This window comes from Phoca vitulina, unplaced genomic scaffold (assembly GCF_004348235.1).
Source record: "Phoca vitulina isolate PV1807 unplaced genomic scaffold, GSC_HSeal_1.0 scaffold87, whole genome shotgun sequence".
Classification (NCBI taxonomy): domain Eukaryota; kingdom Metazoa; phylum Chordata; class Mammalia; order Carnivora; family Phocidae; genus Phoca; species Phoca vitulina.
In genome coordinates this window covers 689,500-710,855 of record NW_022589790.1, presented here as the reverse complement: position 1 = coordinate 710,855, position 21,356 = coordinate 689,500, and the positions used below count along the sequence as shown (strand labels likewise).

The following is a 21,356-nucleotide window of genomic DNA, read 5'->3' as shown; positions in this document are numbered from 1 at the left end:
TACGGGGTAGGGAGGAGCTCTGAAGGCCAGGCAAGCCTCTGACCTACCTTCTCCCGGCTGCTGTGGGCGGTCAGGGAGCGGTGGGCTGCCCCCCGCAGCGCTGTCCTGTAGTTGCAGAAATTCCCTGTTGGGTCCATCTGGTGCTAGAAGGAGACAGGGAGGCATGTGGGCAGCTGCGTCCCAGGGTCGGCCAGGGCCAGCCGGCAGCCCAGCAGCCTTGCTCACCTCGAGGATGAAAAACTTGGCCGTCTTCACTTTGGCCCAGGTTTTCTTCAGCCTAGAGACGGGGCTCATGTTCATGCCAGCTGCAAGAGGAACGGTTGAGCTGGGCGGGGGTTGGGGGGCAGGGGGGGGCATCTCCGGGGGCATCTCTGGGCCGCACAGTGCTTACTCCCTCGGGCAGGAGGCCTGGGGGTGGCTGCCCCTGACCGAGGCTGAGCCCGCTGCAGACGGCTGGATGGTGGATGGGTGGGTGGGTGCTGGTGGACACTGTGTCCCAGGGAGCCTGGCAGCTGTGTGTGCAGGCCCCTGCCCCACTCCCCACCACACTGGCCCCACACGGTGACCAGGGTCTGCTTTAGGTCCCCGCACTCCTTGGATCTAGGGACACACGGCCAAGTCCTCACGAAGCCCCTCTGAGGAGGGTAAGCTTGCCTCAAAGGGGGCACCTCTCCAGGACCTCCGGGCCCAGCAGCATCCGCCCTGCTCTGAGGAGCACCCTGGCTCACACCCCTCCCGCCGTGGGTGCCCACTCCAGCCTCTCTGGGGGTGCTCCCAGCGAGGCCTGGGGCCTGCCGGCCTACTCACAGATGATGGCCATCAGAGAGTTGAAGTTGCCAATGTTGAAGCATTCACGGGCCACGTCGATGAAGAACTCCACCACCTGGGCCCTCTGCTTCTTCTTGGCCGGCTGGGGACAGAGCACCCGAGCCTCAGTGGTGACACGTCCCCACCCCATCATGGGGCCAGTCCCTCATCACGGCCGAGACGCTCGATGCTGGGGCAGTCTGCAGCCCGAGGGCTCAGGGTCTCGGCACGTCCTGGGCAGGCCCAGCAGAGCCCACCGCCCTGGAGGGCTCAGGTGGGGCCTGGCAGGACTTCGGGGGCAGAGGACCCTCCTGTCGTGTTCAAGACACCAACCCGCCCTCCGGGTCCAGCTCCAGCACCCTCCACGCTCCCTCGCCTGTCCCCCCGTGCACCACGCTCGATCTCCCCACACTGGGGCCACACGCTGACCCAGGCCCTGTCACTGGCGCAGCCCCCCCTTGCTTTCTGTTGAATGACTGCATGACCTCATCCCCAGCTTATGGCCACACGCTTGGGACTGTGACTTCTCCGATGGCTCCAAACAAACCATGTCATCCCCTGGGCCGTCCTGGACTGAGGCACTGCCCAGCTCCCGGGAGGGTTCAATCCAGCTTTGCCCAAGCAAAGCCCCCTCTGAGCTGCCAGGCCAGAGATGGAAATGCAGGAAGCAGGTGGGGCCTCTGGAAGCCTTGCGTTCTTCCCATACAGATCTTGCTTGCTTACTTCTGCGCAGCAGTGGTCTTTACCAAGAAGCGTGAGACATGCTGCCCAAACCCCCTTGGGAAAGCCTCCCTCCTGAGGTCCTTCCTGTCCCTCCCGGGCAGCCTGCACAGTGACAGTGATGGCCGAGCAAGGAGGGGGACAGAGGCCAAGCCTTCCACCCGCTGCGGGCCCTCAGCCAGAAGCGCTCCAGAGGCTGAGGCATCACAGACCAGCTTCTCCTTCTGAACGGCCCTGCCTTTGCCCCGTTCTCTCTTATCCCAATTTCTATGTCAGCATTTGCTCCCGGAGAGCAAAATGCCAGCAAAACCTGGCACCTGTGTTGCCTCCAATCTTTCCCCGACACACATGGTCCCAGGGCTTCACCCGATGGTGGGAGGGGGCTTCAAGGAGGCTCCCCACACTCCAAGGAAGAGAAGAGGGTAGACAGGGTCTGGCCCCGAGGGACCATGCCTTGGTGACACGTGCCTCTGGCCCAGCGTTGACAAGTCTTCCTGCTTTCCGGGAGAAGTTGGAGACCTGGGCTTTGCATGTATAATCTCCCAATGCTTAAAGGTTGGGTCATTTCTACTCTAAATCCAGAGAGAGCCAAGCACAGTGTGGCTGCAGGTCAGGGCACCCGAGGCCGACAGGCACAGATGGAGGGGGCAGATCCACCTGGCCGAGCAGCAAACTGCCTCTCACACCTTCAGCAGGCAGTCTCTGACGCCCATGTCGGAGTCCAGTGGATCCATGCCAGGCTCTACCCAGAGGGAAATGTCACTGCAGGCAAGCTGGGTGACACCTGCTGTCCCAGAGAGGTGCCCAGCTTGATCCTGGGCTTGCATACTGACAGGCTCAAGATACCCTTCTGGTTCCCTCCCAGGTTGGCTCTCCCCAACCCCTGCCACCTTTGGCTGTGCCGGTCATGCTCCCCAGCTTTCTACCCACCATGCAGATCTCAGTGGCCACGAGGTAGCACAGTCTGTTGAACCATTTCACGTAAGCCTCCAGATTGTTAGTCTTGTCACCGAAACAAGGCTAGGAAAGACACAAGGACCACACTCAGTCTTTGTCAATAACTTTGGGAACATGAAGTCAGTTCATCGATCATTCTTATAGATCATCTGAAAAATGCTGAGACCTCAAAACCATCCACAAATACCCAAGATTTGATGTGTATCCTTCCAGTCTTTTTTCTATACATTCAAAGATGTCATTTAATATGATATCTATATGTAAGTACGTATGTATATACACACCCCCACACACAGTTGATTCTCATTATTTATAGATTCTATATTTGTGAATCTGTCTGCTTTCTCAAAATGCATTTGTAACCCCAAATCACTACTCATGTCTCTTTCACTGTCATTCATGGATCTGTGCAGAGTGGCAAAAAATCGGAGTCACCCAAAGCGCTGGTATGTTCCCAGCTGAGGCTGAGCTAAGTGACAACGTGCCTTCTCGTTTCAGCTCCCATACTGTGTGAACAACTGTCTTTTTTTGTGATCTATTCAGTGTGATGGTGAGTCCCCTGCTTAGAGCGGCTCCAAGCACAGAGCTGTAGTTCCTAAGCACACGAGGGCTGTGAAGTGCCCTAAGGAGAAAATATGTGTTAGATAAGCTGCACCTAGACAGGAGTCATGTTTTTCCATATGAACCTTTTCATATGCCATAAAATATCCTTTGGAAATGTAATTTTTCAATTGAGGTAGAATATTCAACTGCATAAAATGCATGAGAGTTTAAAAGATTAAACTTAAGTTAACTTAAATATCCATGTTGAAATGGCCAGTATGACCTTCAGTAAGTAGAGGGGAAGATGGAATGAGGGATCTATTAATCCAAAAGAAGTAAAGTAAGGAGGAGAAAAGACAGGGAAGGTGTGGGAAGATAAGCAAAGGATGCACAGAATCCACGTAAATCGGTAATTACAACTGCTGTAATTTTAAAACTCCGGCTACTTGCTATTTTCAAGAGACACACCCCAAGCCCAAAGATATACATGAAAAAATTGAAAAATATATATGATGAATATCACATAGCTATACTAATATTAGACAAAATAGATTTTTAAAAAAGATTTTATTTATTTATTTGACAGAGAAAGAGAACACGAGAGAGGGAACACAAGCAGGGGGAGTGGGAGAGGGAGAAGCAGGCTTCCCGCTGAGCAGGGAGCCCAATGCGGGACTCAATCCCAGGACCCTGGGATCATGACTTGAGCCGAAGGCAGACGCTTAACGACTAAGCCACCCTAGCACCCCGACAAAATAGATGTTAAGGCAAAAAAAAAAAAAAAAAAAAAAAGACTCTAAGGCAAAAAGCATCAGAGGAGATTCAAAGGGAACCACATAATGATAAAAGGTTTGATTAATCGTGAATATGTCACAAATTTAAACTCGCCTGTGCCTAACAACATAGCTTCAAAATATGGAGGCAAAGAAAGTCAGAAAGGTAAACTCCTTTATAGGGAGAAATCAAATTTACTGCCACAGTGGAAGATTTTAACATAAGGTCAGCAATTCATAGATTGTGGAGATTAAAAAACCAGTATAAATATAAATCTGAGCAGCACAATTTACATAGTTGAATTAACAGACAAGTATGGAAGCCTGCCTGCACTCAATCATATGAGAATGTGTATTCTTTTCAAATAGTCAGAAATGTAAAAACACATTTTAAAATAATCTATGGGTCAAAGATGAAATCATCATGGAAATTATAATGAGAATACTGAAAAACAAAATTTTGACGGTGCAAATAAAAAATATACTTAGAAAGAAATGAATAGTCTTTCCTACTTTTATTAGGATGGTATATGTGCTGCCAAAGCAAGCACTATACTTTTATTAGGATGGAAGAAAGGATGAAAATGGGCTGAGCATCCAACTTAAAAAATTAGAAAAAGAATAACACAGAAAGAATCCAAAGAAAGCAGATGGAGGGAAATAATAAAGATTAAAGAAAAAAATGAAATAGTAAAGAAAGATACAACATATAGAATCAACAAAGCCAGCTCTTTATTTGAAAAGACTAATAAAATTGATGAATGTTTAGCAAGATTGATGAAGAAACAGAGAAGTAAATACAAAGAATATTAGAGGTGAATATGAATATGACAAAATTGAAAAGATAACTAGAGAGTATTGTGAATAACTTTGTGTCTATAAATGTGAAAACTTAAGAGGACTGAGTCAAATTTCTGGAAAAATATAAATTAAAAAGTACAGTAAAGAAGAAATAGAAAGCCTAAATAGTCCTATAATTACCAAAACAAGGAAAATCTTGAATGGGCACATAAAAGTCTTCCCTAAAAGGAAATACCAGGCTCGGATGGTTTCACTGGCAAATTCTACCAACGGTCCAGGAACAGGTAATTTGGTCATTCACACAGAACAGAGAACAGGGAGAGAGAAAACAAAGATGAGACAAGAACAGGGACAGAAAGGAAAATGACAAGTCAATCGCATGATTATAGTTACAGAAATCCTAAACAAAACAAGAGCAAACTGAGCCTAAGGATGTATGAAAAATATAAGGATCACGACCCAGTTTCATTTATCCCAGAAATGCAAGGTTGGCTTGACATTGAAAAAGAAAGAAACCGACGAATACAATAGTTCCCCCCTTATCTGTGGTTTGTTGTCCATGGTTTCAATTACCTGCCATCAACCATGGTCCAGAAGTAGGATGATCAGTAGTAGTCTAATGCTACATCACAGTGCCTATGTCATTCACCTCACTTCATCTCATCCTGTAGGCATCTTATCATCACAGGGAGAAGGGTGAGTACAGTGTAATAAGATATTTTGAGAGAGAGAGGCCACATACACATAACTTTTATTAGAGTATATTGTTGTAATTGTTCTATTTGCTTATGAGTTATTGTTGTTAATGTCTTACCATGCCTGATTTATAAACTTTATCATAAGTACGTGTGTATAGGAAAAAATGTAGTATATACAGAGTTCAGTACCATCCATGGTTTCAGGTATCCACTGGGGGGTTTGGGAACATATACCCCACGGATAAGGAGGGGGACTACTGTATAAGTAATCACTTAACAGTTTAAAAGGGAAGAGAACATAAGGTTAATAGACCCAGAAAAAGTAGTCAATAAAATGCAACAACCATTTATGATAAGAACTCTCAGCAAAGTAGGACCAGGGGACTTCCTTGAGCTGATAATGGGCATCTAAAAAAAAAAAGAAATCTCATAGCAAACATCATACTCTACTATGACATGTTAAAAGCACCGTTTAAAATCAGGACAAAAGAAGAATGCCTGCTAGCAACACTTCTATTTAACGTTTTGCCAGAGGTGCTAGTTAGCACAATACACAAGAAAAAGAAATTCTATTGGTCAGACTTAGCGGGGTTATTCTGCAATAACTAGTAATCCCAACATTTCAGAGAATTAAAAAACAGGACCCATCTGTCATTCATGTCCATCTCATATCAGTGGAGGATTCTTTGTATGACTACCCTAGAAATAAAAAGAATAAGGACTGGAGGGGCGCCTGAGTGGCTCAGTCGGTTAAGCATCTGCCTTCAGCCCAGGTCATGATCCCAGAGTCCTGGGATCGAGCCCCGCATCAGGCTCCCTGCTCAGTGGAGTCTGCTTCTCCTTCTGCCCCTCACCCTGCTTGTGCTCTCTCACTTTCTCTCTCTGTCTCTCTCAAATAAATAAAATCTTTAAAAAAAAGAATAAGGATTGGAAAAGAAGGAGCAAAAGTGTCATTATTCCCAGATGATGTAACTGTTTATGTGAAAAACACCAAAGAACACAGAGACACTATTAGAATTAAGAAGAACGTACAATATCATCAGATACAAAGTTGATATGCAAAAGTTAAAGACATTCCTTAAACTACACAAGCAGTTCAGAAATAAGTACAATAGAAGATGCCATAAATAATAGCAAAAATATGCATTCTGCACCCCCCCAAAAAAACATAAATGGAAAGGTTAGTAAATTTGACTAGGTTAAAAAAATTTTTTTCCAACTAGGTTAAAATTAAAAACACCTTCTCATCCAAAGAATAATGAGAATGAAAAATCTAACTAAATCTGTAATATTTTTATGGAGATAGTTATAAAACATTAGAAAGGTATTATGAAGTAGATCTAAGTAAATGGCAGGACACACCATTTGTATGGGTTGGGGGACTAGGTATCATGAAGATGAAAATTCTTCCCAAATTGGTCCATATTCCATATATTCTAACAAAAATCCCAGTAGGGTTTTCACTGAATTTGGCAAGGGTTATAAGATTTCAAATAGAAAAATAAAGGGCCAAGAATGGCCAAACCACTCCTAAAGAACAGGAGGGTTTGTTTCACCAGATAGGGAGAAAAAAACCCAAGTATACAACCATAATAATGAAGACAATGTATATTGACGCAGAGATAGGAAAACTGACCAGTGGACAGAACAGACATCTACACGTGTAGATCAAACCTGGCATATGACAGTGATGGAACTGTCAGGGCGTATAGGCAGGCAAGACAATATATAAATAATGGTGCAGGAACACTTGCTATTTGTGTGGAAAACCATGAACATGGATCTCCACCTCAAGCCATAGCCACAAAGTGAATTTCAAATCCAAGGCTTAAACGTGAAGGACAAAATATTAAAACTTCTTGAAGAAAACATCAGAGATTATCTTTATGACCTGGGTAGGGAGTAGGGAGGGATTTCTTACCTCCCCCACACCCCCCCAAAAAAAAACATAAAGGAAAAGGTTAATAAATTTGACTAGGTTAAAATATTTTTTTCCAACTACGTTAAAATTAAAAACACCTTCTCATCCAAAGAATAATGAGAATGAAAAGCAAAAAAAAAAAAAAAAAAAAAGGAGAAAATTTGCGGTTCACCTGACAAAGGATAGTCATCTAGTACAAATGTTTTTTTAAAGCTTACCAAAAAACCTCTTTAAAATCCTTAAGAAAAAGCCAAACCACCAATAGGAAACTGGGTGACAGGAATTTCATAGAAGAGAAAATAGGAATGTCCAAGACACATGAGAAGATGCTCCCTTGAACAGTTTGACAAACATTTGGAAGTCTGACGATTTCAAGTGTCACTTAGGATGCAGAGCAAGATTACTTTCTTGCGGGCAGCCTCACCAGCCCTGATCCTGACAGTCATTTCCCTCCTGGGTATATTGTAGAGTGACAGTTCTCCAAGGGCACAACTAGTTTCGTGTTCATACAACGTCATTGTCTTTTCATTGTGTTGACATTTGCACTGATGTGTGAAAGACTAGTGGGTGAAATTGCACCCCCCTTAGTCCCAAACAAACAGAGTCACCAAACCATACTCATGGTCATTGTGTTCTTCACTATCACACGTTTCTAGTCAAAGAAAAATGTGGAGTGTGACTTCAGCAAGTCCTCGAGGAGGTGAAATATTCAATTTTATTGAACCTCAATCTTGGGATGCCTGGGTGGCCCAGTCCGTTAAGCATCTGCCTTCAGCTCAGGTCATGATCCCAGGGTCCTGGGATCGAGTCCCGTATCGGGCTCCTCGCTCAGCGGGAAGCCCGCTTCTCCCTCTGCCTCCGCCTGCCGCTCCCCCTGCTTGTGCTCTCTCTCTGGCAAATAAATAAATAAAAATCTTAAAAAAATAAATCTCAATCTTGTGCACATATCTTTTTGGTATTCTGTGGGATGGAACGGTACACAAAAGCATTTCTGGGGCATACAGAAGTCAGGTTTGAGGAAAAACATTAGTGTGACTTGTGAGCAGAACTGGCTACTTTTCTCATGGAACACCATTTCTACTCAAAAGAAGGACTGACCAACTATGGTTTTTTCAGACTTCAGTAGTTGGTTGATATATTTTTTAAAGATTTTATTTATTTATATGAGAGAGGGAGTGAGCACGAACAGGGGGAGGGGCAGAAGGAGAGCTGAGCGCAGAGCCCGACATGGGACTCGATCCCAGGATCCTGAGACCATGACCTGAGCTGAAGTCAGATGCTTAACCGACTGAGCCACCCAGGCACCCCAGTTGATATTTTCTTGAAAATCAACAAAATGAGCCTGTCACTTCAAGGAAGTAATTGATAGTATTTGTTGTCACTGATAAAATTCAAGGTTTCAAGAGAGAATTGGGAACTTATAAGACATGTATCCCCGTCTATGACCTTGACAGTTTCCCAATATGCAAGGGCTTTTTTGCAAGGATGAGATCAGTAGTGATATTAGTGGATATGGTTTTAAAATATCGTATAATGAAATGCACCAACATTTGGAAGATCTGCCTGGTTCAGAGAACTCATATTTTCCAAATGACCAACGTATGATGTTATAAAATCACACATGGGCAAAAGATCCATTAAGATGCAAGATGGACCAACAGATTTAAATGCAACAGAGCACAGAAAGTCCACTGATAACATTTTCAGATTCCAAACTGCAACTAATCTTAAAAAACACTACCACCTGCTGAGTTTTAGCATAGTATCAAAGAAAAATATTCACTTATCTGAAAATAATGTAAAATACTCTTCCCTTTTCCAACTACATATTTGTGAGATGTTGGATTTTTCAACCCAAATAATGTATGTCAAGAGATTGAATGCAGAAGCAGATAAGAGAATCCAGCTGTCTTTTTGTTACACTGGTCATTAAAGAGATTTATAAAAATACAGTAAAGCAATGTCACTCTTCCCAGTAATTTTTTTACTTCAGAAAATCTAGTTATTTCCATAAAATATGTTACCGATGTGAACATGTGATATGTTATTATTGCTATTTTGAATAAATAAATATCTTTAAAAGTTATGGTTTTAATGGCTAATATGATGGATATTGGTAGATACAATCTACATAACCAAAAGTTCTTTGGGGTCCTTGATAACTTTTAGGAGTATAAAGGGGTCCTAAGACCAAATCATTTGAGAACTGATGCCCTAGAAAAATATGCACTGATGTACCTGGAAACGTGTAAGAATGTTCATAGCAGCAGTATCTATAATAACAAGAGGCTGGAAACAACCACAAATGTTCATCTACCGTAGAGTGGGTGAACAGAGGTCACGGGTCATCTGATGTACTTCACAATAAAAAAGTAATTCTTGGAGATGGCCAAAAACCAAAACCAAACATAAGAACAACTCGCTGAGAGTGGCCGAGTCTCCTTGCCACTCCAACCCCCACCCTCAAGCAGGGATCCCAAGAGTACTCAGTATTCCTAGAGATTGTCTACACGCATGCGTTGTGCAAACAGACAGGTATTACGCTCCCTCCTTTTGTTGTTACACAAATGGCCACATCCTCTTCGTCACTGCTCTTCACTCTAGATTTTTTTTTCTCTCTCTATAATGGATCTGGGTGATTATTCTCTACTTCTAGCCACTCTTATTCTTTGTAATAGATGCATAGCATTCCATGTGTGGACGTACTGTAATTTGTAATTAAGTCCCTGTGGGTGCTAAGGTAGGTTGCTTCCAGCCTTTGGCCATAATAGCCACAGTATATCCCAAATATCTCTATGCATACATCTCTGTGTACATAGGGTGTGTATATCCCTAGGATAAATTATTAGGCGGGTAAAGTTGAGGTCAAGGGTGTACATTTCAAGCGTTGATGCTATTGTGAACTGCACCCCCCCAAAGCCGCTGTGCCAATCCCCCCTGCACCAGCCATGTATGAAAGTGTGTCTTTCCCTACACACCCACGATGCTTTATCTTTGCTTATCTGAGAGGTGAAAATGCACTCATATTTAGTTGCTCTTATTTCATTACACCAGAGGGCAGAAGACAACAATGTTTCCAGTTCTGATTTGAATTGCACCCGGTGATAAGCACCAGACATCCTACTGGTTGGGCTCTGACAGAAGAGGGACAAACCCGAAATCCCGTGCGTGGACGCGGTCCACAGTCCGTGGCCCGGGGGCCACCGCACCAGTTAGGGGAAGAGCGCCCTTAGCTTTCCTGGGCGGCGCGCACTAGTGCGCGCGCTACCCCGGGTGGCCGCTGGAGGGCACCAGCGCCCACTGAAACGCGCTGGGAGAGCTTGGGGGTTTGGAGAGCGCCTGGGGCACGCTCCACTGTCCTTCGCACCCCGGGCCTCGGTTCCACGCCCACCCCCGCCCTCCGCCCTCGCTGGGTGGGTGACCAGCCTGCTTCCCCAGGACTCGGGGTTGTTTGGCTGGAGGGGCACGGGTGGAGTGGACGCAGCCCCTGAAAGCCCATCTGCTCTGCTCCGGGCACCTCCGAATTCCCCAGACAGGCCAGTGGGCGGGGGTCGCTGGTGGGACAGCCTGTCCAAGGGCCTTCTACCTTTGTGCTGGCCAAAGGGTCCTTGTTCACAAAAGCCTGGACAAACTCCTCAGGCCCGATGTGCCGCAGCCGTTCCTGCACCAGAAGGGAGAAGAGGAGTTGGGAAAGGGGGCAGGTGCGGGGAGGGGGGGTGCCCACCCGGGGCCTGGCATGGTGCTCCTGCGGGCTCCCTACCTCTCAGCCCACCCAGGACGGTCTCTGGACACCTGCCCTGCTCACTAGGGCTCCGCACCCCCATTCTGGGTTGTCACAGAGCCTGAAACCATCCTGAAGGAGGCACCCCTCTTTTCCCATGCCCAGGGGCTGCCGAAGTTCATGGGGGCAGGAGGCAAGGTCCCCACAGGGCATGCTTGGGAGGGGTTATACCCAGGAAACCAGGCTCAAAACTGGGCCATTGAAGTGACCTGCTCCCTCCAGGGGAGGTATGGGTCAGAATCAAATTCTGGCTCTGTTCTTTCTGGTGACTTCAGGCAAGTCTCTTAGCCTCTCTGGACCTTAGTTTCCTCATTGGTGCAAAGGGAATCATAATAGCACCTCCCTGGCTGGGTGAGGGAAGATGGAATGAGATGGTGCATGTTAAGTTCTGAGTATAGTGCCAGAAAGTAAGGGAGCCATGAATGGGGGAGGGTTTAAAAGAGAAGAAACCTACTCCCCACCTCCCCTCTCTCTGGGGCAGGCCCCTTGGCCCCTCTGCATCTACAAGGAACCCAACCTGCTGGAGGCTAGGCTGGGGTGTCCCCTTCACACGCAGGAAGGCCTACCTGCACTTCTCTGGGAGGCTGTGGGGGGTGCAGCATGTCTGTGAGTCCTGGATGGGGAAACTGAGGCCCTGGTAGGGAAGGCACTAGTGGGGGGAAGCTCACACGGCAGGTGGTACCAGAGCCAGCATTTGAACCCAGTTCCTCTGTCCCGGGCCCAGACTCTCAGGGAGGCCAAGAGTCCAAGCCGGGCAGGCCTCCCGCTGGAATGGCGAGAGACTGTTCCAGAGCCAGGGTGTCCTGGAGGTGCCCGGCTGGCCCTGCTGGGACAGGCTCGAGCCCTGGGTGATGCGGACACAAGGCGGGGTGCCGGGGATGGCCGGTTCTCAGTTGTTCCCCGGCTCTGGGTCTGGCTAGAGGATGGCACAGGCCTGCTCACCAGCTCCACGTGGGTCAGCTGCTGGGCCAGAGTGTAGGGGTCACTGCAGACGCCGAGGAGCTCCCGGTGGATGGAGGCCGGCGGCTTGGCCCTGTAGGAGATGGGCTTGTCGGCACCCAGCAGGCCTTCCGGGCCCTGGCCCTGAGCGGCCAGCTTCTGGTGCAGAGCCTGCAGGACTTGGTGCATCCTCTTTCGGTATGCCTGGGGGGGGGGGGGGGGGGCGGAAAGAGAGGAGCGCAGGCCTGAGCACGTCTAGCATCTGAGGCTCTGGGCCGGCCGGGATGTGAGCGATGGCGAGCGGTGCCCGGCCCTGTCCCCACCCTGGGCATGTGGACAGAAGTGTCTCACCGCGCAGCTCGGACAGATGCATGCTTACTTTGGGCTGCCCTGGATGGGGTGCAGGGAAGAAAGGCCATGATGCCCCCCCCACCCCCGAGGTGATTCAGGCCCCACAAGCCGAGGAGCTGGCTCCGGAGCAGGGGCGGGTGTCTGGGGCCTGGCGTCCAGGCAGCGATGAGCCCTCAGGCAGGCGGGTGGGGTGCCCTGCGGCCCCAGAGGCCTGGGAGGATGGCGGGTGGTCAGTAGTCAGATAGAAGATGTGTGCTCTCTTCACGCTGCTTTGAAACACACAGATCCAGCAGCATTTTGCAGGTGGGGCATCTGGCTAGCTGGGCTGAGTGTGCACGGGGGGCTTCACACTTCCTTAAGTCTGACAGGGCTCCTGGGGGCTGTTGGTGCCCAGAGCTCTGGTGACCGAGTCGGCATCCACCTGCCGCTCACGGAAGTGCTACTCTCTCAAGTGGCCACGGGCAGAGCCTTCAGGACACGGGAATCAGGACAGGAAACTGCTAATCCTGCCCAAACCCGAACCCTAGCTCTTGCTCCCAGAGCCGTGGGGGCCAGGCCCACTGCTGAGCAGGACGGTATGTGGGTAAACTGAGGTCCAACTCTTCCGTCCACTGCCTGCAGAAGGAACAGCCCCTCTCAGCTCTGTGGGGTCCAAGAGTGTGGTCAGCACGCTGCCTGTCAGGTCTTCACTTGCGTGCTGGGAAACTAGGGAGCTGGGTGCATCCTGTGAGCCCCGACACCTGCACCGGCCCCCCCATGTCTCTCCTCACTCAGCCTGTCAGGAAAGCCCGGGGCCGTGTCTCAGGCTGGGTCTGTCTCCGGTTCCTCCTGCCTCGGGCTCTTGGCAGGCTCGTCTGCACTGTCCTTGCATGCTGGAGATCTGCCCCCATCTCCTCTGGCTCCCCCTTCCCCTTCAGTCTGTCCCTTGGCCCTGGGTAAGCTGGGTCATGTCCAGAGTGTTACTCAGTGTCTGTGTGGACAACATCCATCTTACACATACAGCTTCTTCTCGGATCTGCAGAGCCACATGGCCAAGGGGCCACCTCGACCCAATGTGTGCGAGTGGCCGTCTCGCCCCCCTTGCCCAGAGCTGCCTCCTCTGTCCGCATCCCTGTCTCAGCCCCCGGAGCACCTGTGTCCTGCGCACAGGCCTGCGGCCATCCTCAAGCCCCCGTCTCCCCTCCTGGCCATCACCGATCCTCCTCATTTCGCTTTCTGCGATTTCCATGCTTTGTCTCTGTGGTGCAGGTCCTCGGAGGGCCCCCCTGCATCCACGCCGGCCTCTCTCCACTCCACTCTGCAGCCAGAGTGGTCTGTTGAAAATGCACGTCTGACCTCTGCATCCCCAGTGCCTTTGCAAAGACAGAAGCCCCGCGGGGCTTGGGGGTCCTGAGGTCAGCTCTGGCTACACTCGATGGCCTCCACATGGCCCCTGTCCCCCTCCTTCATCCCTTTGGCCCCTTCCCCGCCCCTCACCCTGAGACCCCGGGAGGGCCTGCTCTCTCCTGCACGTTCTTCTCACGCTTGTGACCTCAGAGCACCGGGCTTCCTTCACACCCTTGGCCAAGCCTGGATCGGGGGATTGTGTACCTCCTCTCCCTGCACTACCAGCTCCACGAAGATGACAGCATGAAGGACTCGGGAGGGGCTCACACACATGCGCCGACGGGAGGACCATGGCCTTCACCTGCTGCTAGCTGCTGGTCAGCCTCGCCGGCGTAGACTGCAGAGCCCTCCTGAAGCCAAGGGCTCAGCGTGTCTGTGCCTAGGGTTTGATAGAACCACGGGCTTACGCTATTTTAAAAATATGCAGATGATTTCTCAAGCCTTGTTTCTACTGAACCAATATATTCACTCCCAATGATGATCCTTTTCTGCTTGCTAATTCCTTTAGAATTCACCCGGCGGTGTTAACCTCAAGTTCATCTGTTGGTTCTTTCCCGAATCTTCTGCACCCCTCTGAATAGGGGGATGGTGTGTGCTGGTTCTTCTCTCATGATTCGTACACCCTTGTGGATAGAGGCTGGGAGATCTAGGTACGTCTGAGCAGACCCAGAGACCCAGCTCTGAGAATGTTGAGGCTGTCCCTTGTCCCTGTCAGGAAGGCACATTCCAGGCACGGAGAGCTCCACCCCTCATAGCCTGCCCAATGCCATCCATTTCCACGGAGCCACCTGACGTGTACATGGACCTGGGTTTCAAGTACAGAGGTCGTTCAAAGGCTCTCCAGGAGCCTCCTGGCCATTCATGGTTAGAACTCATCTCTGACTGGACAGTCATGGGCCTCTGTTCTTCGGAATTCTTGAAAATCCCACCTGAGCCAAGCCCAGGGTGACTTGCAATGGGCTCAGCCCACCCTGCAGAGGCAGGAGCTCTGCACCTGCCACCAGTTTTTTCTCTGTGTTAGCTTTCCACTCCCTGCGCCCTTGGGCGGGGGGCTGGGGGGAGCCTCCGAGGGCAGCAGCGTGAGCCCAGCAGATAGTCATGGGAATGGGAAAGCAAGGCCATCCCCGGGAGGGCCCGTGGTATCAGCTTCCTCTGCAGCCGCCCCAGATGGGTGTGGCCAGGGCACACGGGTCCTCCTGTCCTGTCTCCTTTACTGGAGCTGTGGCCTCTGGGCCTCCCCTGGCTTCCCCCTCAGCCCCAGCACTGGCTTCCCTGAGCCAAAACTGCTGAGTCCAACCTACGGGTAGCCCCTCCCAGGCAGGGTGCCCAGGCTAGCACGGAGTGGCCCCAAACAAGTATCCTGATGCCGTGGCCATGTTCAGTCATGGAGAAGGGCCTTTCCAGCTCCTCTCTGGCCTTTTGTTCCCAGATGCTGAGAGGTGGCAGGCAGTGCAGGGAGATCATGAGGGTTCAGGGGAGGGAACAGCACGTAAGAGGAGGTGTCACCTTTCACGGCGCTCTGATGGGGAAGCCCCCTTGGCCCTGGCCCTGTGCTGTTTCCTCTTCTTCCCTGAGCCCCACTGTTATCTCACAGCCCTTATCACCCTCCCTCCTTATAGACAGACATTGAGGGCTCAGAGAGGTTAAGGAACTGGCCCAAAGACACACAGCTCTGAGAATGCTCGTGTTCATTTCACTGACTTGGGCACCGCACTTTACATCATTTGATCTGGTCCCTGTGTGAGAAACCTGTTACAGGAAAATGCTGAAATATTCTTGGAGCTAAAGATATAATGGTTAAAAATAATTTGGAGGGAGGGGGAAATGGGTGGAGGGAGAGAAGAAGTGAATTTGGCAAAATGTTGATAATTGTTGAGCCTAGGTGGCAAATACATGGGAGCTCAGGGTTGTTATTCTCTGTTTTTGTGTATGCTTGAAATGTTCCACAATAAAAACTCCATACAAGTTAAAAATAAGCCCCACATCTCCTGAATTTTGGAAATAATTCGTTCCCCGTCACAGCTCACCAAGTGCCGAAATAAGAACACACGTGACTTCAGGAACTCTTCACTGCAAATTTGTGTGGTGGGTGACGATTATCCTCTGTTTTGCTGATAAAGAGACTGAAGCTCAGAGAGGTGAAGCACCTTGCCTGAGGTCACACAGCTGTGGTTTCTGAGCCGGGGTCTGAGTGGGCTCAGGCAGTCTGATCCAGACCCCGTGCTCTGAGTCCTACCATGGCCCTGCCTGATCAGACAGGTCACCGGCTCCTTTCTGGGCCGAGCCCTTGTGCTCTGTGCTGGGAGGGGAGCAACCCACGGTCCACCTGCAGCCTCCAGGGGAGGGGCGGCAGCACCCAGAGGACATGCCCTTTGGAGCGGTTGCTCTCTGGGCAAGAGCAACTCTGGATCTCAAAGACACAAGAAAGCACCCCCGTTTCAGCCCACACCGCTCAGCATACCTAACTGGATCCCAAGGCAAGGAATGAGAATGTCTCAGGTGAATTATGTCTGCCCCGAAAACCTACACCTGGTGGATGGCTGCTCTCGACAGCCATTCCTAGGCCTCACTCATTTCTTATCCACGGGTGGTTAGAAAAGATTTCCCAGCACAGTCCTGGTGGCAGGCCTGACAGCTTCTCAGGGGAGAAGGCCCTACTTCCCTAGGAAGCCAGCCCAGGACTTACACCCATCCCCCCACTGCAGCTGGAAGGACAGGGACTGCCTTGGAAATGGCTCCACCAATGGCAGAGGCAGGCTTGACAAGGGTGGATGATTCTGTCTTGTCAGTGGTTCAGATCTTATTCTGCTGAAGACCTCCTGGGGAGAGGGGGCTGAAGCAGAAGACTGGACTCTCATCCCCCTGCACACCCTCCACTCCACTCCATCCATCCATCCATCCATCCATCCACTTGTCCATTCACCCACTCATCTACCCATCTATCCATCCATCCACCCATCCATCCATCCATCCATCCATTCACCTACCCATCCATCCATTCACCCATCCATCCATCCACCTATCCATCCACTTACCTATCTACCCATCCATCTACCCATCCATCCATCCTTATTCATCCATCCACCTATCCATCCATCTGTCCATCCTTATTCACCCATCCTCCCACCCACCCACCCATCTATCTATCCACTCATCCAATCATCCACCCATCCATTCTTACTCACCCATCTACTCACCCACCCACCCATTCATCCATCCATCCATCCATTCATCCATATTCATCCATCCACCTACCCACCCTCAAATCCTCCCATCCATCCATCTATCCACCCCCCAACCTACCCATCAATCTGTCCACATTCACTCACACTAAAAATCCGTCTGCATATCAGAATATCCAACATCTATCTTCCCCCCTCCACCCATCCATCAAGGTAGCCAACTATCTAACCATCAAGCCAGCCAGAATCTCCCTCCCAGCTTGTACCCACCCCTCCTGACTCATCCAATCATTGAGCCTTCTCTGACCCCACTTCCTGCTGCATCCTAAGCCAAGTGTCAGGATCCCCAGATGGATTAGGAGATGCAGAGGAGGAGGGGGAGGAGGAGGAGGAGATGACTCTCATCTCACCGAGCCCTCAGAGTGGCTAAGTCACTTGTCTGCCATGTGACGCGGCCTACAGGCAAGCTCTCCCTCTCTGCTTTATGGCTCCCTATTGCCCATCCTGCCTTGGTGGTTTTCCTTGGTTTCACAAGCACCGGACTCTGCCATGTCCAGACCCACTTCTCGGCACATGACTAGCTACCAGCTTGCCACATGCAGTCTCCTCCCAGGGCAACTGACCCGCATTCCCCACAATGTTCTCTCCTAGGGAAAGCAGCCGCATGCTGGCACAGAATCACTCTGGAGATTCTGATAAGCCTGCCCCTTCTAAGTGTACCAGGAGACTTCCATCCCCTTTGCAGGGTCCTTCTCTGTATTCTGACCCTAATCCTGAGAGGTGGGGATTTCTGTCCCCCTTTTACCTTTAAGTGTCCCCAGAATAATACAGCTGGGATAACAGGGCAGGGTGTGGGGTGCCTGATGCCCACCCCACTGGCTGCCTTCCAAGCCACAAGGGCTGCATTTACCTTGGGATGTGGTTTTAGCCACAGGGGGGCCCTCTTTCCTCCTCTGCCCCAACCAGGGCCCTCCAGGCCAGCCTAATGGGTCACTGACCAAGGGCCTGGTCGCAAGAGTCCGTGAGGGGGTCTTTCCTCGCCTGCCATCTGATGCCGTACATGAGCGCAGGACAGGAGAGAGGTCAAGAGACCAGACCTGGAACCAGAGGCCTGGTTTCCCTGCCAGCTCTGCAGGGCCTGATTTCCTGATGGGGCAGAAAGGGGCTGATTTTAGAGGGGCTGCAGTGTACAGATGGCGGGATGAGGGCTCTGAGGTTGGCTCCAGGAACAGGCTCAGGTCCCCGGTGTAGGGGTGCAGACAGGGCGCAGGACTTGCGTTCGGCTTGCCTACCTCGTCACAGGGGGCAATGCGGCCCATCACGTCCTTCAGGTGCCCGATGGTCGACTCCTCCTGGAAGTCCCGCGGGAATGTCTCCGTCCATTCGGCCAACAACTGGAGCAGTTTGGGGCCAAACTTCCGGACCCGGGCCTGCAAGGCAAGCCAAGGAGCGTCTGCACAAGGTGAAGGGGCCCCATCAGCCGCCGCATCAGCCACGCACTGCGCATGCTCCGCTGGGGTCGGGCTACCCCAGCAGCGCCCCTGGTGGCCGAGGGAGGTGTGCCTGGTGCCTTCTCTGTGTCAGGTGATAGGGCTGGGGGCTGACCACAGGGGAACAGAGGGGGACAGACATACGTGTGGCGCAGGAGCCTCTGTTGTTTTTGCCTGCTGGGCATCCTACTTCCCTCTCTGTGGTGATAACATCTCAGTTTGCTTTGGGGGTTTCCGTCTCCCTCCTTCCCCGCCCTTGGGGTTCAGAGGCAGCTCACCTCGCCTCAGGCCCCCTGGCAGGGGCCCAGATCAGTGCTGGCCAATGAGAACGTGGTACAGCCCCATCATGCACATTGATTGGCTCACAGATGGGCCTGTCGCCTAAGCTAAGCCAATGAGGTCGGCCCTTTCCTTGGGACCTATTTAGAGCGTGGCTTGCTGTTTCCACTGGAATTGGGAAGAGTAGATGGCGAGCCTGGAGTGGCAGAGGCCACCTGTCACTGGGCAGGGAGACCCTGGCCGAGTGAGGGTGGGGCTGGCACCGAGGAGAACGGAACAGAAGGTCGGAGGGAGAAAGAACACGTTTCCATGGGGGTCATTGGAGCCCCGGGAGCTAGTGGTACTTGAGACCTCGCAGTTGCATGAGCCAGCGAAGTCCCTTTGTCTTAGGCCAGCTGTAGTTGGGCTTCTATCAGTATGGCGCCAGAGCCCGAAGGACACACCTATAAACAGTCACAGCCGCGGGATCTGGCCGGGGACGGAGGAAGGCTGGGCCATCAGCAGACCCCACAGGGGGAGGATGGCACGGAGTGTGCTGAGGGCAGAAAGCCCAGCAGATGCCGCAGGGCCATCCCAGGTGGCAAGGGTCCTGCTGATGGGGCTCTGGGGGCCCGGGTCTGGGCATGCTGTGAGCTCAGGGCCTCCCGCAGGACAGTGGGAAATAGCACCTGGTTGAAGGGTCCCAACTCTGTCCCTTCTAGCTCTGGGCCTCAGACGAGTCAGGAAGCCCCTGTGGGCTCCGGCTCAGGAGCATGGGGGACAGTGACCGCCACTCCAAGAGGTCAACGCGTGAGGGCACGTCAGGGGAGTGCCTGATACCGGGAGGCCCCCCGCCCTGGCCCTCACCTTGTCCAGCACGGGCTGGTCCAGTTGCTGTTGCTCAATGCACAGGTGGCAGACGCGGGCCAGGAGCTCCCGGGGCTCGATGAAGAGGCGGGCGCTCAGGAGGAAGGTGAAGATGTAGGCTTTCTGGGGGGACACAGAGAAAGGCAGCATGTGCTCACAAAGGCATGGCAGGGCTGTGCCCCAGGTCCGAGACCAGCCCCAGCCCTAGGGTCTCCCCCATGCGTGGCGGAAGAGAGCCCGCTCGGATGCCCCTCCTCCCCGCTGCGTGGGTCACCCACCTCGGGGTAGTAGTCAGTCGTGGGCACCAGGTGCTGGATCAGGGTGTCCAGGGAGGCCGACGAGGGAGCCCCATCCAGGAGGGGCTGCCCGGCCTGCTCGCCATCCGTGGGCTCGGTGGGGGGTGGGCCAGGGCTGCCAGGGGTGACCATGTCGGAGGCGCTCAGTGTCCGGGGCATGCCTGTCTGCAGTAAAAGGAGGAGTTGAGGCACACCTGGGCAGGGGCCCGTCGGTCCCCTGGGCGCCTGGCTGGGTGGGCCCTGCCTCGTCCAGGCACTTTGGTGCCCATCACTTCCTGGCAGGGCTGCCAGGGATCCCTACCCCCCAGCACGGCATCCCTCAGGAACCAACCCTCCTCCACTCTTGGTCCAAGCCACTTAGGGACTGACTCTTTCCACTCCTACCCCCAGGCAAGGTTGTTTTTGACAGGGCTTAGACCGCAATTTGCATATTGCCTCTGCCCGTGGCCACAAAGACTATTAGTTCAGGGATGGGCCTGATTCAAACTGGAGGGCTCAGGTGGGATCCCAGAACATCTGCGGTGCTCAGCTCTCTCCCCCCCCCGCCCCCCGCCCCCACTGGGGTCCCTGAGCTGGCAGAATGGCACCAAGCACCAGGGAAGTGGGCCCATTCCTGAGTTCGTCAGGTGAGGCCTTGCAGGAAGCTGTGTGAGTTGGGGTTCTCTCAAGGGTCTCTCTGTAGCCTGATATTCCAGGCTCTTTGAGATTCCGACCCACTGACCCATCCAGCTGTTTCCCCCACGGGAAGCCTCTCCCACCGTGTTCACCCCTCCATCCCTCTGGACACGGCTAAAATGCCTCCTCCTCGGTGAAACCTTCCCTTCTTCCCTACAGTGACCCTCCCCCCACCCAGGCTGGGTGCCGGGTGCAAAGGAAGGCCCCCTATGGCTGTTTGTATGGTGACTTCTCCACCCAAATCTCCTCCAGGCAGGGCTCGGAGCACACGCTCAGAGCGGCACCGAGTCAAGGGTCTGGCCCACAGCAGGTGTGCCTCCAAGCACGGGCCGTGGACCTGTGTCTCCTCTCCCCGGTTCTTCCACATATCCCCAAGGGCAAGTCTTCCAGAACTAAGCCTTCAGGACACTCACAGCAGTGAGTCCTGGCCAAGCCCGTCTAACCAGCATTCCCCATGACATTGAAGTCACCCCCACATTCTTTTTTTTTTTTTTTTAAGATTTTATTTATTTATTTGACAGAGAGAAACACAGCGAGAGAGGGAACACAAGCAGGTGGAGTGGGAGAGGGAGAATCAGGCTTCCCACGGAGCAGGGAGCCCGATGCGGAGCTCGATCCCAGGACCCTGGGATCATGACCTGAGCCGAAGGCAGACACTTAACGACTGAGCCACCCAGGCGCCCCGAAGTCACCCCCACATTCTTAAGTGTGGAGTCCCGCAGGCTCACTACAGGGACCTTCCAGGGGACAGAGTCTCCCCATCACCCCGCTCACTCTGCCTGTGCCACCCCTATGGCAGACGGGGACTGGGACCCGGGCCATTTCTGTCTTTCCTGACCCCTGGTGCCCTGGCTCTCAAAGTAGAGACGGGGATGTGCAGAGTCAGAGCTGATGTTGGGGATTGGAGGGGG

The 21,356-nt window shown here is 52.0% G+C and overlaps 1 protein-coding gene across 2 annotated transcripts in view; it reads right to left on the bottom strand.

Annotated features, from left to right (window-relative positions):
• The window catches only part of RASGEF1C (RasGEF domain family member 1C), a 56,547-nt gene that overhangs the window by 13,448 nt on the left and 21,743 nt on the right, over positions 1-21,356 (bottom strand). For both annotated transcript variants that reach the window (XM_032395754.1, XM_032395755.1), the window contains 9 exons: positions 19,753-19,935; positions 19,475-19,597; positions 18,152-18,289; positions 11,944-12,144; positions 10,807-10,881; positions 2,458-2,547; positions 808-910; positions 226-305; positions 48-143 (listed from right to left, as the gene is read on the bottom strand). In XM_032395754.1, coding sequence (XP_032251645.1) covers positions 48-143; positions 226-305; positions 808-910; positions 2,458-2,547; positions 10,807-10,881; positions 11,944-12,144; positions 18,152-18,289; positions 19,475-19,597; positions 19,753-19,929 — 1,083 coding nt within the window. In that variant the 5' untranslated portion in view covers positions 19,930-19,935. The remainder of the gene's footprint in view (positions 1-47; positions 144-225; positions 306-807; positions 911-2,457; positions 2,548-10,806; positions 10,882-11,943; positions 12,145-18,151; positions 18,290-19,474; positions 19,598-19,752; positions 19,936-21,356) is intronic.